This window comes from Melanotaenia boesemani, chromosome 16, assembly GCF_017639745.1.
Source record: "Melanotaenia boesemani isolate fMelBoe1 chromosome 16, fMelBoe1.pri, whole genome shotgun sequence".
In the NCBI taxonomy this organism is placed as follows: domain Eukaryota; kingdom Metazoa; phylum Chordata; class Actinopteri; order Atheriniformes; family Melanotaeniidae; genus Melanotaenia; species Melanotaenia boesemani.
In genome coordinates this window covers 20,868,503-20,884,463 of record NC_055697.1, presented here as the reverse complement: position 1 = coordinate 20,884,463, position 15,961 = coordinate 20,868,503, and the positions used below count along the sequence as shown (strand labels likewise).

The window sequence follows — 15,961 nt, the reverse complement described above, 5'->3', positions numbered from 1 at the left end:
TATTTTCCCTTACAGTAGAAATTATGATTTTGGTATGTAGGGACAAAATAATCCACCTAAATAATTACATTAAAGGAAAATGGATATTTTGCTGTTTGTCAAGTGTCAACAAATGAGTCCTCTCTTAATCCAAACTACAGATATTTGGTCACAGCTCCTTGGCATTACATTTTAACATTTACATACCCCACTATAACATTATTATATTTGATCTCACCCCCATGCTAATGCAGGGAGTAGAGGAAAAGCTTGTTGCTGAAGAGAGATGTATCTCTTCTAACACTGTCAAAGAGTGTATTTTAACCAAAACCATAAAATATTTCTTAGTTACAGCTTAGTTACATTGGCACAGAGTGCCAAGGTGCAGGCTGCATCCAACAGGACCAGACCACTCCAAGCAAAACCACCACAAGTCAGTGCTCTTCTGGATGCCAAGTCCAGGCACCCTAGAGACAAGGACGTGCCTGCAGGCATCCAAACTTCCCTACCAACCACCTACCCACCCCCCAAAACCAAGCAGTGCATTCACAGCCCAAACATGTAATTTTTTTTAATCCTCATCATAACTATTAGGCGGTGGACATGAAGTAGAAAACAAGCAATCATAAGTGAGTGGAAGAAGAAAAGTGAAAGGATGGTGGGAAAGATTATGTATAACAAGATTTGTATTAGTAATCTCACTTGAGGTTGAATGACAGGGGCTTAACGTCCCTTATCAACCCTTTTATACCCTGAGTCTGTGTTTTTCTATTAGTCAGGAGTGGCAACATTGCCACATCATGAGCATCAAATTTGTTACAACAACGGAGGATTGTCATCAGTAGCTAAAAGTAGTTGCTTGATGAACAAAAGTGTTCCTATTTTTACCAGTTTCAGCCTTTATTTTGATATTGTAGACCAATGTGTATAATTTTACAATCTTTCGTATAAATATGTACACTCTTTACCTCTGCTTCTTTGTTATTTAAGGTTTTTGACCCTTCATGCACCCTCTGAATTCTGTTCTTTTTAACGCCTCCCAGTTTGAGCTATCTGAAAATCAGGTACCAAGCTGGTACATATGATATCATCTCTGTACTGAAAATGAACTAAATATGCGTTGCAAGAAAGCTACAGCAACACAGACAGATAACTATGTGCAAACATAAATGGGCCATATCTGGTTGATGAGTACTTTTGACACCTGATGATGCAATGTATTTTGTTTTGTGTCAAAGCCAGTTCGGTTGCACCTTCTTAATAGGGGACTTGCTGTTGACCTCTGTGCATGCACAACTAAATTTATAGATTGTTGAATGTGTTGCCCATATCTGTCACGTGCATAACTTAGCAAATTTTTTGCTCACAAGTGACTTTACCCCCTTTACTTTTTTTCATTTTACCTTGTCTGTATACCTTTAGAATTCATATATAGCTCTTTATTTTGTATATGTGAAACACTGCTTCTTCCTTCTAAAAGTTCCAACTTTATGATCTTCTGCTTTTAAAATGTAGTGATAATTAATGTACTTTAATTTTATAAGTACCATCTTACATTACAGAAATTGCCAAATTACACAACAAACAGACAACACAGATCTTAAAAGCTTCTTGTCATGTTTGCAAATCTGACACTTTATTAAAAAAAGATGCAGCAGTACTCCTCAAGGTAAGATTTTTCATGCTGTTGTTGGAGATTCCTGAAGTGAAGCCAAGCTTATTAAGCCAACTTTTTCTCTGCAAATACACTTCCCATCCAATATTAAGTTAATGCATCAAATGTATTAATGTAAGTTCACCTTGGAGTTTCTACTATCTGGCACGTAGTCCCTCAGACTTCATCAGTAAAAAAGATGCTTATTATCAAGGCCTGGTGCTTTGTAAGTTTTTCCAAACCTAACAGCTGAACATTCTTTATTAGCTGTTTCAGTATACTGTCCTCTAATGATTATCTCAGGGCTGTATGTGGGTGAGTATAATTGTGTTTGTGTGTGAGAGGACAGGCTCTCTTCCAGCAATAAGGTCTTTGACTCTGAGACAGACTGTAATTAGCAACTCTCTGTCCTCCTCTGTGCTATTAGCACTGCTGACCTTTGAATGCATCAGATGTGTGATACAACACATCTGGTAAAGCTGCAGAGGAAATTAAATGAATGTTAAGCAGAGATAGCTGGTGATAGGAAGTTTAGCCAATTAGCCACCAAAGAGTGTTGTTCCACTGTTTTGATCACAGGGGGTATTAATATCAAAATATGGGTTCAGCAGTCATCTGATTTATTCTCACTGAAAACCAATATACAAGTTGTAAAATAAAACACCTCACAAAACTACTCCTTGTTTTACAGTGGGTTCAACAAAGGATTTAAGTATATAATAATCCAAGCTGATTGTGGAAAGGAGAATCATTAAACATTGAATGCTTTACCTGATGGACAGCTTTAGCTAGTTGACTCAAGGATCTAGGATTCCCCCATCATTTTACTCACTCAAGCAACTTCCTTGGAAAATCTGCCTTTATTTGCTGCTCAATTCCCATGCCAGTGCTCATGTAATCATGTCTGCGATGTCTTGTGAGAAAAGATTAAAACCGCATGAAGGCGAAAGATTTGTAAAAGATGGATCTGATGAGCTTAAACAGTATGGCCTGTCAGAGATTAATCATTCACATGCCGAGCATGTATTTCCAGACTTTCTTGAGTAAAACCCTGACTGGGAAGTTGTCCAAGCATTTCCCCATGAACCAAGATTACTGTAGAACTCAAGCCTCCCTCTAAGTAATATTTACTCTTGCTCTTGCCCACTTGGGCTTCTTCAATTATTTTGCCACTTTGAATTTTCTGCCTTGCTTTATCATCACCATATTGTTTATCATAGAAGAAACAAATTGATAAACGAGGCAAAGCCTGACTAATTGAGACAAAATACTCACACACTCAATTCCCTCAAGATAAAATTGAGGCAAAAATAAAATGTATTGCAATGAAGGGAAACTTTTTATTTAATTATGAATAGGGAAAAGATATTTGGAGAGTTTATTTCATTACATGTTTCCCTAATGACTGCTAGCAGCTGGAGACGACAGTTTAAAAGATGACAGACTGCAGGCAAACAGAACAGAGCATTTGGATTGTGAAGTATTTGGCATTCTCTACCTTTCATACACAGTAGATGTGTGAAGTCTGGGTGGCTTTTGTTGTGGATTCAAGGACAAGTTTATGAATTGTATTACAATCATGATGCAAACTTTCTGTAAGCCTGTGGAAGAAAAGCATGCAAAGTTGTAAAGCAATGCTGTTTTTTAAAAAACAGACTGCACAATGTCATATTGAAGAACATCAACATGCTGTCTGCAAAGCCTTGAGCGCATTTTCATTTCATTCATTTTCATGGCCTCCTAAAATGTTGACATTGTTTTACACCCCTGATTCATAAAGAGAATTAAGTTTGTAATATGTATACAAATGTACCAGATCTAATAGGCACCTTGTTGCAGTTATACTATATAGTAACAGTCTTAGCTTAGAACTAAATTTTCTCAATGATTCAGGGATATTTCAATTTGGACACTGTTCCATGATACAAAAAAGACCTCATGATGATTTATTATGTTAATTTTAAACTTTTCCAATACCTGTCTGCTGTTTTGACTTGCCCACAATAATTTGCGTGATATGAAAGAGAGAAATCTGTGCTATTTAAATATTATCAGAGTACTCAAAGCAGGATATTGCAGCCCACATACTGTATGTGGGGAAAGAAGCTGAGTCTTAAATATGCAGCCCTAGCGTAGGTGCTAATATCTGAACTGTTGTCACAGTAGCTCACAAACCATTCTTACTGAATCCTCCATTTTCTATAAAAAGACGCTCTCTTGTTTGCAGATACATAATTATAATGTTGCCTCATTCATTATGGGTAATTACAAAGTTATGTTAAATAACCGTTAAATATGCATTTTTATCAGTCTTGTTTTGCATATGTAGTTTGTTCGAGTATTATTGTCAAGGTTAGGATAACAAATTAGGTGTTTCTATGACAACCAAATGAAATCTGTCTACTGAGGAAGATTTTTGAGTCCACTAAGAATGTCCAAGAATTTTATATAATATGTCAAGTTTCTGGAACTCGTGACTCAAGTATAAACTTTCTGCCCTGTTTTAAATGTAAAACAAACAACAACAAAAAAGACAGGTAATCACACAGCTGGCACAATAGGTTAGTTAATGAGTTCAGTACATAACAATAACATTGTCAGTCTTCAATCAGTTAGTTTTTTTCTGTGGACTGTCACACAAAAAATTATTGATAAGTGAGCAACTGAAAATATATGCCAATCAAGCAAACTACATTTCTGTTTTAAGCAATTGTGATTCTTTTCTATTTACAAAAGCTTATAGTGTTGTAAGTAGAAATGATGCAGAAAATGAAACACTTTGGTAAAGATGTCCCTTTGCTGATTCGCTTATTTAATTATTTATTTATCCATCCATTCATCCATTTTCTACCGCTTACCAGGGGTTGTGTCACAGGGCAGCTGTCTAAGCAGGGAAGCCCAGACTTCCTTCTCCCCAAGCAAATTCACTAGGTCCTCTGGGGGGGATCCCAAGACATTTCCAGGCGAGCCGAGAGATGTAGTCCCTCCAGCCTGTCTTCCACAGGTTCTCCTCCCCATGTTATGTGTTATGCTACCCTCATGTCCACCTGGGTAAACCCCAATGTACAGGCGCCATATTGGGGGGCAATGAGTATGCCCACCTCCAGAATGGAAAGAGGGTCCAGCCCTTCTCGAGGACAGTGGTTCCAGAGCCCAAGCCGTGTGTCGAGGTGAGTCCAACTATATCTAGCCAGAACTGCTCAACCTGGTGCACCAGCTCAGGCTCATTCCCCGCCAGAGAGGTGATGTTCTACATCCCTAGAGCTAGCTTCTGCAGCCGAGAATCAAACCGCCAGGGTACCCGCCTCTGGCTGCTGCCCAGCTCACACTGCACCCAGTGTGACAACAGTATGACATAGCATGATATTTTGTTGCCATAGTCAAAACCTCACTGTTACATAAAGTATAGGAAATCAAAACCTGGTTAACCTGGTGTATAATGTGGTATGATTACAATGCACTCCCCCTGTATTCTGCTCCTAAATCTCTAGTGTATCATCTTCCTACAGTTTTTTCACTTCCTGTCTGTACCATTCTGTCTTCCCCACTGACCTGCACACCTCAGTTGAGAGGATGCTGGTCCCTGTAGTCCTCCACAGCTGAAGATAGCATGCACACATTCCGGGAAATCCTCCACTACTTTTTTATTTATTCAAGCCTCCTACTCATTTCTCTGCAAAGGATAAGGACAGAGAACAGGGGCTGTAGATGGAATTTTCTTCCCATTCCACCTTGCGCGTACACCCAAATGCACACACATACACACAGGCCTACAGCACGATTACTGACCTTGTCCCAGTACACTCTCTACTACATGAATTTTAAACAAGTGCCCTCTTTGCCAAGACCTAAATGACCCCCTTAAATGCCTTGCAAAATTATTCATCACATTGTCATGTAACAGTTGCCTGAAGCCAAAATATGGGATGGTTTCCTTATGCTGGATTTCCCAGGGTATTGATCAAAACTGTCAAATTCTTCAGCTGCATGCCAGGCATTATTTGGATGAAAAATATATGAACCAAAGGACCAAAGGGTATATATATATATATATATATATATATATATATATATATATATATATATATACACACAATGTAGATAGATAGATAGATAGATAGATAGATAGATAGATAGATAGATAGATAGATAGATAGATAGATAGATAGATAGATAGATAGATAGATAGATAGATAGATAGATAGATAGATAGATAGATAGATAGATAGATAGATAGATAGATAGATAGATAGATAGATAGATATCTGTACAGCATATATGGGGGAAAAACAGGAAGAGAAAAATGCAGCTCTATTATCACCAGCATCTTAGTGACAGGCTGACATTGTCCAGGTTTTGACAAATATAAGAAAACTCCATCTAAGGATTTAAGGATGCTTGTCAGTTTCCTAACTATCAGGCTGGTGTCAGGAGAAAATTGCCTTCCATCCACTGCCTTCCCTTCCTACAAGCAGCACACACCATCTGCAGATACTACATTGGCAGAAGTTCCTTACTCAGTCAGTGTATTGTGGATCAAAGAAGTGAAAGCACAACACACTCTTGAAAGATGAAAGCTAATGACAATGGCTGACATCGGGGTTAAAGCTCTTTCCCCTCTGCTGATGGACTGCACTTACTTGCTACCTAAATACTATATATATATATATATATATATATATATATATATATAGGTGTTGTACTGTAGTGATTTGCATGTCTTATGTGGGAAGGTATTATCATGCCTTCCTTTCTCCATCATAATATATGTTTTGTTGATTTACTGCTAACAAGGTAAGGAGTAGTTAAAATCTCATAAAGGAAAGAACATCACTGAGATAAAGCAAGGCCTACTAACAACTAAAATTAGATATAAACTAACAAGGATGACTAAAACAATTATACATTTTATTTTTTATTTTTTAATTAGCCAGTGACTTTGCACATAAAACTGATTAAAGCAGACTCCAAACATGGTGCACAGATTTAAAAGAAACTATCACCGAAGATAAATGGAAATCAAATAGCAAAAACTTTCAGACTAACTCCTAAGACTAGATTAAAACTGCTACAATATAACTGGCTAATGCAGACATACATTGTATTTGGGAATGTAGAAAAATAATACATTTTTTAATGTTAAAATCAGGATCATCTTATTAATTAACATTCCACTGGAATTAAATTAATATTGCTGCATTGGTACCCAACCAATCTAAAACTAAGACTATACCAGATTTGGTCATAATACAAGGATAAAGGGCTACAGGTAATAACTGAAAATTTGTTCAATGCAAATCAATGGAAATAATCACATTTTTAAATAAATAATAATAATAAATTGAAGAATAACTCTGGAACTTAAATTTTATGTCATGTATAATTGCTAGCATAACTGAAAAACAATTAAAAAAAAATTGAGGAAATAAAACTGATTAATCCTAAGTCAAATATTTTTTCTGTCACTGATTAGCACAATTAAACCTGCATGTCTGCATACAAAATAAGATTATGTGGAAAGTGAGAAAAGAAATGGTGACACTGTGTGGTTGTATGCTGTAAGTAAAATTTAGTCCTACTTCAACATCTATCAACAATCAACAATGAAAGAAACATTAGTGGATTATATTTTATAGCAGTGCAGAAGTCACATTTTGATTATTAATCCTAATATTCTGTTAAAATTGTTGCCCTTTTTCAACAGTGTTAGCATTTTTTATTCCAACCCATATTTGTTGGTTGAGTTGAAGAAAGAAATTAGGTGTCAGAGCAAAAGGTGCTGTCACTTCTCTGATAAATACGTTTATATACCTGTAATCATGGAGAAAAAAAATAATCAGGTGATGTTTGTATGTTCTGTTCCTGTGTAGAAATTTAAGCTTTAAACAGCTGTAAGGCTGGAAAAATTGTGCACCTTTTTTCCACTGCAAGACATCCTGACAGATGATTATGACATGGGAGACTAGCTCTGCTTAAATCATTTAAAAAGTTTCATCATGCACGGAAACAATCGCGATTCATAAATGTGGGCCAGGCTTGCAGCTGCAGGATGGGAGGGTGTTGTTGGCAGTTTTCAGGCAGTCACATCAGTACAGATACTGTAAGAGGTCAGAACTTCTAGCTTAGATTTTGATGTGGAAAAGGTGAGCATTCAGGCGCTTCTGACGCACCTATTTTTGACCTTCAACTTTGAACATGGCCTAAGTTTAGCATTATATGCTGTGTTAGAAAATGGTGAAATGACCACCTTTTTTAGGTGTTCAAAAATTAACATGCCAAAAGCTTCTTTTGCAAATTGTAACATGCTTATATTTTGCAGTTTCTTAAATGTGAGATTGCACAACATACAATGCTTATTATGGGTTAGGAATGGATAGACCATACATTTTCACCACAATTTGCACCAATATGACATAACAAGAAGTTTGCAAGTAGTGTCATGAGGCAGGGTGCTAATGAGAATGTGTTGCACAAGGAACTGTCACTGAATAAAAACAAAGTCCCATTTAACCCAATATTGTTCCGAAGAGTTTCACTTTTACACTTCTCTGTCAGTGGCCCTGTGATGGACTGGCGAGCTGGTATGCCCTGCCTCTCACCTAGCAGTAGCTGGAATAGGCTCCATCCTCCCCGTGAACATGCATTCACCTAAGTATAGACAATGGATGTCAGCTTTTGGTTAAGCATAACAAAATGAAAAAAGGGTTTGAATAGGCTACTAAAATATATGTTATGTGTGGGATAAAACAACGCCCAGTAATATCCAAATAGCTACTCATAATTTAGAAAATGCCAAATTGTTCTCTGTGTCCCATTTTTATCACATCTTGTTCCTTTAACTTTACATTTTCAAGCAGCTGATTACTGTAAACATCACCATAAAGGCAGATGAAATATAAAACAGGCTACATGGTGAAAGCTGAAATTGTATGTATTACTGAAGTCCTCATATAAATGTTTTGTAATTAAGTTTTTTGCTTAGTACAACTGCACTGTTGTCCTTAAATAAAGTGATTGTGTTAAATTCAGGTATTAAGGGCATATGAATGTATTTACTAATGTTTTTTTCACGTAAAATTTAAATACAGCATAAACATGAATTAATATGGAAATATTTGATTTCTCACTTTTATATCTTATGAACATTAGTACATGATAACATATATGGGCATGGTTTCCTGCTTTCGAATAAGCCTTCACTGAAAAGAATGGTCAGTTACATCCAATCATAAATACTTATTTAAAATCGTAACCAAAGTTTATTCATGTCCTTTTAACATTGATACATTAACTTGGAATAATACACAATATACTCATATAACGTCCTTGTAAATTCACACTTGAGTAAATTATTTGCTTTCTTAACAGAATTCTTGATGTTTTAAAGCTGACCTGCTTGAATTTGGGGACATTTAAATAATACAGGTTGTTTACAGTTACTTATCATGATCGTGGATAAACCTTTGGTAAATCACTTGTTACTTTGGCAAAATTAACATTAAAGTGGTTGCTAAGTATCCATCCACCCATTATCTATACCACTTCGTCTATTAAGGGTCACAGGGAAGCTGGAGCCTAGACCAGCATTTAGCAGGTGAGAGGCAGGGTACACCCTGGACAGGTCACCAGTCCATTGCAGGGCTGGCTGAATGTCATGCCTCTGAAATACTCTCATTTTGTGACACTGGACAAACGAAACACACCATAACATGTTTTATGTTGTTTTAATGAAGTTACACTGATAATGTTGTTTACATGACAACAGATATAAGATGTTGGATTCTGTCAGATGTAGGCAGTTCTAAAAAAAGATGCCACACTTTCACCTGCAAGACAAAACACTGACATATGAGCCATCTAATCTAAACAATGAAGAGATGTGAAGCACAAACGATGACAGTCTTATTATGACAGAGCTGAGGAAAGTTATTGTTTGGCAAATAATCTCATAAACAGGTCATTTATTTGACCTGTATTGTTTCATGATAAGCAGAGGACAGTCAAAAGCTTTCTTGGGCTTTGCTATATGTTTAAATTCCCTGTAGTCAGGTGGACAATAGAAAAGTCAAGAAAAAGGATCAATTATTATGAGTTTTACAATTTCAGCACTCACAAGTAAATTTGTTCGAAAAGTTTTTGTTTAAAAAAAAAAAAAAGGAAATTTGTCCAAAGTCTAAATATCCAAGAGTATCAATCTTGGTTTATTTTATAAATGTGGATTAAAATATGTAGGCTGTACGAATCCACTAGGCATGAAGGGATGTAGGAGCCCTCCAGTGGATGAGAGCGGAACACCACCGCCTGTGTGAAAAATCACACTCCCAGAACTGAAGTTGGAGAAAGTTTGGTGGAAGCTGCCGGAATTTGAGATACATGTTGCTGAGTTTGGACTGACATTGACCAGAGAGTTAGACCCGGGCTGCAGAGTGCTTTCCGCCCCGGGATTCTGTTTTTTCCACTTGGTCCTCCTGTTCTGGAACCAGATTTTCACCTGGGTTTCGGTCAAACTTAAGGACAGGGCTAGATTTAGTCTCTCGCAGACTGACAAATATCGAGTAGCACGGAATTTGTTTTCCAGAGCCACTAGTTGTTCGTATGTGAACGCTGTTCTGGCGCGCCTTGGTTTGGCGCAGGTCTGGTCCGGGCGTCGCCGCTTCTGCGGAGAGGGGTCCCGCGGGGTGACTTCGGGTTTCCTGTCTTCGAGGTCCTGCTCGCCGGACAGACTGGACTCTGTGCGAGCCGGAGAGGAAATGAGAAGGGGGTCAGTAACAACTGAAGGATGTCTAAAGAGTGTAGATTCTTCATCTCCTGTCTCCTCTCCTGCAAATACAAAAAGAAATTCAACCCACTTTCTCAGCTCATGCGCCCAGTTTTAATGGACTACGTGAATTACTCAGTTTATGTCGTATTATTCAATTTACAGCCAAACGTTTTAGATAACTAAACTAATTAAAAAGGAAAATTCGCATTGAGTGGCCATTCACATTTAGTTCCGGTTGAATTGGTAAAGTACTGGAATATTTTAGAAGCGCGTCTTCCCTGTGCTTCGCTCTTAAAACAGTTTTCTTGATTTAGATTTAACTAACATTTAAAAGAAGTAATAACTTATTTTCAAAAGGCAGATGAACAATGGTGCTTTTATAATTGGACAAAAATCCTAAAAGCTGCAAACTGGTCCGTGGTGCTGAAGGACAGCTCCTAATAAGACGGAAATCAGTTTGGTTTTTGTTTGTTTGTTTGTTTGTTTGTTTGTTTGTTTGTTTTTTGTTTGTTTGTTTTTTTTAAACTGTGGAATGTCCTTGCCTTGATAAAAGTAGGCCTATCTTCAGTTATGTCAGTGATGTCTCATTTTTCAATTTGAAGAACATAAATACTAAAATGCAATGGGTCTAAAGTTAACTAATGTAAAGTGTTTGATTAGGTCGATTGAGCGGAAAGAAGCATTCAGAGCAGGGGGAGACTTGGTCACTAATCCCTAAATAATTTATAAACCACACAGCGCTTCAAATGTCATGTTGCGGAAAGAAATCCCGTCTAAATCCAGCTTGGCCACCTCAGCCATGACGTGCTAATGGAGTTTCATATTTGCGGGCGGATCGATAAATGTCATCTATTTAAAGGGAAGTTTTAATCGAACGATATTTAGGATCAGACATGGATGGGGTGTGAGGTTTGTACCTGCAAGGTGCTGAAGGGAGATATGCAGGAAGCAGTAATGGGATATCGATCAAAGCGCGCAGAGGCATCCTCAATGGGACGATTTAAACAATTATAGCCTGCCTGTCCCGGTGCCAATCACACGCTGGGGCTCTGGGAGCAAGTCTTTGTAGTTTCCTTTAAAGGAAACGCAGCCTTGGAAATTAATGGAAGGTCATACAGAGATGACTATAAATCTGATATATAGTGCTTCACTTTTTGGTATTTAGGATTTAAGTGGAAAAAATCTATTGCAAAATCTAAAACATTTTTCGATCTTTGTTTTTAATGCAAATTACCCATTTAGTGTTTGGGTGCTCATTTGATTATTAGCATGTATGTTTTTGTTTTATTTTTTTATTTTTTTTTTTGTTTTGTTTTTGATTTTTTAAGAAATTGGACCTTCACAAGCAAATAAATATGAATATATTACACGTGAACGTTTGAACTAGCAGTAGGCTATAAAAGAAAAATAAGGTTATGAAATTTACATATTTTCTTTACCTGCATCTGTGCGCTCGTCTCTAAAGTCTCCATTAGCTGTGCTGTCCCACTCCAAACTTGTTCCATCTGCATTTGGTGCAGGAAACGTCTCCTTGATGAAGGAAAGTTCGTTTACCCCTTTGCTGTTGAATTTGTTGGGATCCAATATGTCTATAATAGAAAAAGAAATCTTATGACTGGACGTCATTGTCACTCCTTAGGTTCCAGCATCCTCCGTAAACTAAGACCCGTGAAAATAGAAAAAGAGAACGGTGTGCGTAATTACGCGTGCTGAGAGAAACTTCTCGTTGTTCAACCCACTTCTTGTCTTCAATCTTCATCAGAACGGATTCGGGAAGCTCCCTCTGAGTGTGGGCTTCGCACCCTCTGGCTATGTCAGTCTGTTTTGCAGCGTGAAGGAAATGACCGGAGCCCCGTCTTTAAAGCCTTTCTCTCAAGCAGCCACGTGACACAAACACTATTAGTGTTTCAAACAACCGCCTAATGGTCTCAAAGCATTCGCCGATAATCACCCATATCATTAAATTCAATAATTGACGACCTGAAAGTAAATTGGACACAGATGGCACTGGATTAATCCGAAATCGTCTTGCCTCTGCAAATTTTGGCTATGGGAAAGTCGTTACTATTCGGATGGGGGCGTTAAGTCCCTTGAGCAACAGAAAACAAGTTTCTCTAGAAACCAACTAATTTTAAGCTGATCATAAACGTGCTTTAGCATCGCTGTAGTTTTTAAAAACTGGGAAATCATGGTGGAGTCATTTTAAACCTAAATTAAATTGAAAACGTGCGCAACTTTGAAAGTATTTAAGATCTATTCACATTGTAAAGGCAAGAGGTGACATAACGATAATGCTTTAGGAATAATAATTAGAGAAAGGCTGCTGTGTAGGCAATTTTTGGACACCTCCTGTGTTTCTTTAAGCCAAATGATTTGAGACAGATTTATTATGCACATTTACCTTTAATGGTTAAGCACAGCGTTGCCTGTCGTCTTCTGTCCTTGCTTAAATCAAAAAGTGAATAAATAAAATTAGTATGCTGTGTTTAGGTGTTTATTTAACCGAAATAGTAGATTTTTGGGAAAACGTCTGAGTAGGGCATCCAGTGTAGTAGTGCCAATGCAATGCTGTTGTTTATATTCTATTTTGTGAGACCAGTTCTAAGCCAGAACTGTCCTTTAGTTCCCTGAAAGGTTTGTCTTATCTTAACTGAGTCATATTTTCAGCATCCTCACATTTAAATCTATTCTTCTATAGCAGACTCCAGTGACTAAAATAACAAGGTGATTTTTTTTTTTTTTTTTTTTTTTTTTTTGCTTTGAAGAGGATAAAAATGTCTCCATATCTTTACACTGTAGTATCGACTGTCCCAAGATAGCTAAAACAAAAACTATGAGTTGAATGGGAAAACCAAAAGGATTCCTTACTTATTTAGTTCCACTTTTAAAACCATTGTAATACAGAATGGCTGCAGCTGAGTATTTTCTTTACAAATGTGATTAATTTATATTTACAATCAATCAGTCTCCCAAATCTTGCTGATTAGTATTCGATATAAAGTGACACTGGGTTGTTTAAAGCTTAATGCCCAGCTATGGCTAAAATGGTGAAACCAGCAGGATCAATATTCTCTGCAGGTGTCCAATACAGATAAAACCTGATGGCTGCAAACAGTCATTTTGGATACTGGGAGGCTAAGCCAGTAACTGCAAGAAAAAAAAGCTTATTTTGATCTTCTTTTAGTCCTTGAATTATTTTCAGTTTACCCTTATTTTCCAAATAATGTATTTTAAATTCAGGTTCTATTTTTGTGTGGGATTAAACAGTTGAAACAGGTTATCTGTTAATGCAGATTAGCCTGTGAAGTCTATGTTGTGTGAGGATGAGACAGAAGGCACACCCTTTTTCTTTTACTTTTTTATTGTACTGTGGTTTTGCCCGACAGTGGTGACAAAGGGGACCTAATCATGTTTACAGACTGTTAAAAGCCTCCTATACAATTTCCTGTGTTACTTACACATCTCAAGGTGATTACTCTGCTACATGGAGGTTTCATTGCTCCCCAGTCATAGTCTGGTGGACTGCCATGGTCTGTAGTTACATAGTCAAACATTTGTCAAAGCCACCCCTACAGGGAGTCTGCATGTAAGCATTTGCATATGTATAACACTTGCACAGCTATTATTGTGGGCCTTCCATATGAATGGAGCACACTGCACACTGGAGGTTTACAACTTCCTACAAGAAAGCCCAGTGGCTGGACATCTGTTTGTGTGGGACACTGGGACAAAGGGATGAGCCTTGAGGACAAAGAGGCCCTCAGGTAAATTTCTGAGAGCGGGAACAGCAGCTGGCTCAGCTACAAGCCTGTTTGGACCTCAGCAAGACTTCAGAAAGAAGTGCTGGCTGTCACACACCGCAGGGAACCAAAGAGACACACTTCCATCCAAGACCCCCTCCAGGGCCAGTGAAGTCGGTCCTTCACAAGGAGGCTGCCCCAAGACTGATAATGTCTAATAATTTATCTATAGGCTGGAGTGGTATTTTGAGTTGCAATTTTACTAACAGACAGACCAAAGCATCCTTTGTTTTCCCTAAACTCTACTGTTTCCCCAGCTTTCCCATAAACTTATATTCAAACAAAAGATCAGCAAGAGTCTGGTTATCCATTAAGGAGGGATATGACATGTATAGTTATAACTGTACATTACATTACAGCTTCCTGTTTTCCAGAGATTTGACAGCAAAGAGGAGACAGGACATTAGTGTTAAAGTAAAATAGACTGAGTTTAATTTGGCCAGTACTTTGGTTGATGAACAAACATCTGCAACCCTAATGACAATCCCATCAGCCTCATAAATATAGTAAGTATATTTAGTGCTGATTAACAAATATTTGCATACTATTAGAATAAAAGATTTGTCACTTAAGAGTCCATATAAAAAATCCAGTCGGTTAAGTGGATTCAATCTTCCACATTAAATTATTTTCAGTCTTATTTTCATTAAACTGAGAAAGACCTGTAGGCTCATCACCTGCAGGAGGGGCTGTAGGGGTCGGGTGCAGTGTGAGTTGGGTGGTGGCCGAAGGCAGGTACCCTGACGGTCTGATCCTCGGCTGCAGAAGCTGGCTCTAGGGATGTGGAACGTCATCTCTCTGGTGGGAAAGGAGCCAGAGCTGTTGCACCAGCTTGAGCGGTTCCGGCTAGATATAATTGGACTCACCTTGACACACAGCTTAGGCTCTGGAACCACTGTCCTCGAGAAGGGCTGGACTATCTTTCCATTTCCAAACTCATTGTTTGTGCCCATGCACAAAACAACAGTTCAGAGTATCCACCCTTTTTGGAGTCCTTGAAAGAGGTGTTGTAAAGCACTCCTTCTGGGGACTACCTTGTGCTGCTAGGGGACTTCCATGCTCACATGGGCAATGACAGCAAGACCTGGAGGAGCGTGACTGGGAGGAACAGCCCCCTTGATCTGGATCCGAGTGGTGTTTTGTTAATGGACCTAAGTGGTTGTCATGGATTGTCCATAACGAACACTATGTTCAGACATAAGAGTGTCCACATGTGCACTTGGCACTAGGACACTGTAGACCGCAGTTCGATGATCGACTTTGTAATCGTATCATCGTACTTGTCTTGATCACTCAGGTGAAGAGAGGGGCGGAGCTCTCATATGATCACCACCTGGTGGTGAGTTGGCTCAGATGGTGTGGAAGGATGTCGGTCAGGCCTGGCAGACCCAAGTGTATTATGAGCATCTGCTGGAAATGCCAAATAGGATGTTAGATAGAATTTAACATCCACAACTCAAAAACCCCAATCTACCCCATACTACCAATCACCCTACACCTCAAGGATAATGAAGTACTATAAAAGATCAAATTACCAATACTGGGAATACAAAATCAAGTACTAACAGGATACAGAACAGTTTATTATGCCTGAATGAATCTATATATCCTATATATATATGTCTTGCGATGTGACTGTGTCTGATAATGAAATGGGATTATTTATTTTTTTTAACATAAACTTGGAGGCTGAGCCCTGGTATATTTGTAATGAAATAAGACCAGTATTTTGGTTGATAGCCTACCTTAAACTTTGACCATGAAAGA

At 38.0% G+C, this 15,961-nt stretch overlaps 1 protein-coding gene across 1 annotated transcript; it reads right to left on the bottom strand.

Annotated features, from left to right (window-relative positions):
* Positions 1-9,462: 9,462 nt before the first annotated feature.
* nkx1.2la (NK1 transcription factor related 2-like,a) lies at positions 9,463-12,020 on the bottom strand. Its single transcript, XM_042011183.1, has 2 exons — positions 11,834-12,020; positions 9,463-10,453 (listed from the first exon to the last, which is right to left on the bottom strand). Exons 1-2 carry the CDS (start codon positions 12,018-12,020, stop codon positions 9,840-9,842), a joined length of 801 nt encoding a protein of 266 aa, XP_041867117.1. The 3' UTR covers positions 9,463-9,839.
* Between the last annotated feature and the right edge of the window lie 3,941 nt (positions 12,021-15,961).

Excerpts from the sequence above, each read along its gene's own strand:
- nkx1.2la (XM_042011183.1), bottom strand. The coding sequence starts at position 12,020 with ATGACGTCCAGTCATAAGATTTCTTTTTCTATTATAGACATATTGGAT. Across the intron at positions 10,454-11,833 it reads AGACGAGCGCACAGATGCAG|GAGAGGAGACAGGAGATGAA; the intron begins GTAAAGAAAATA and ends TTGTATTTGCAG.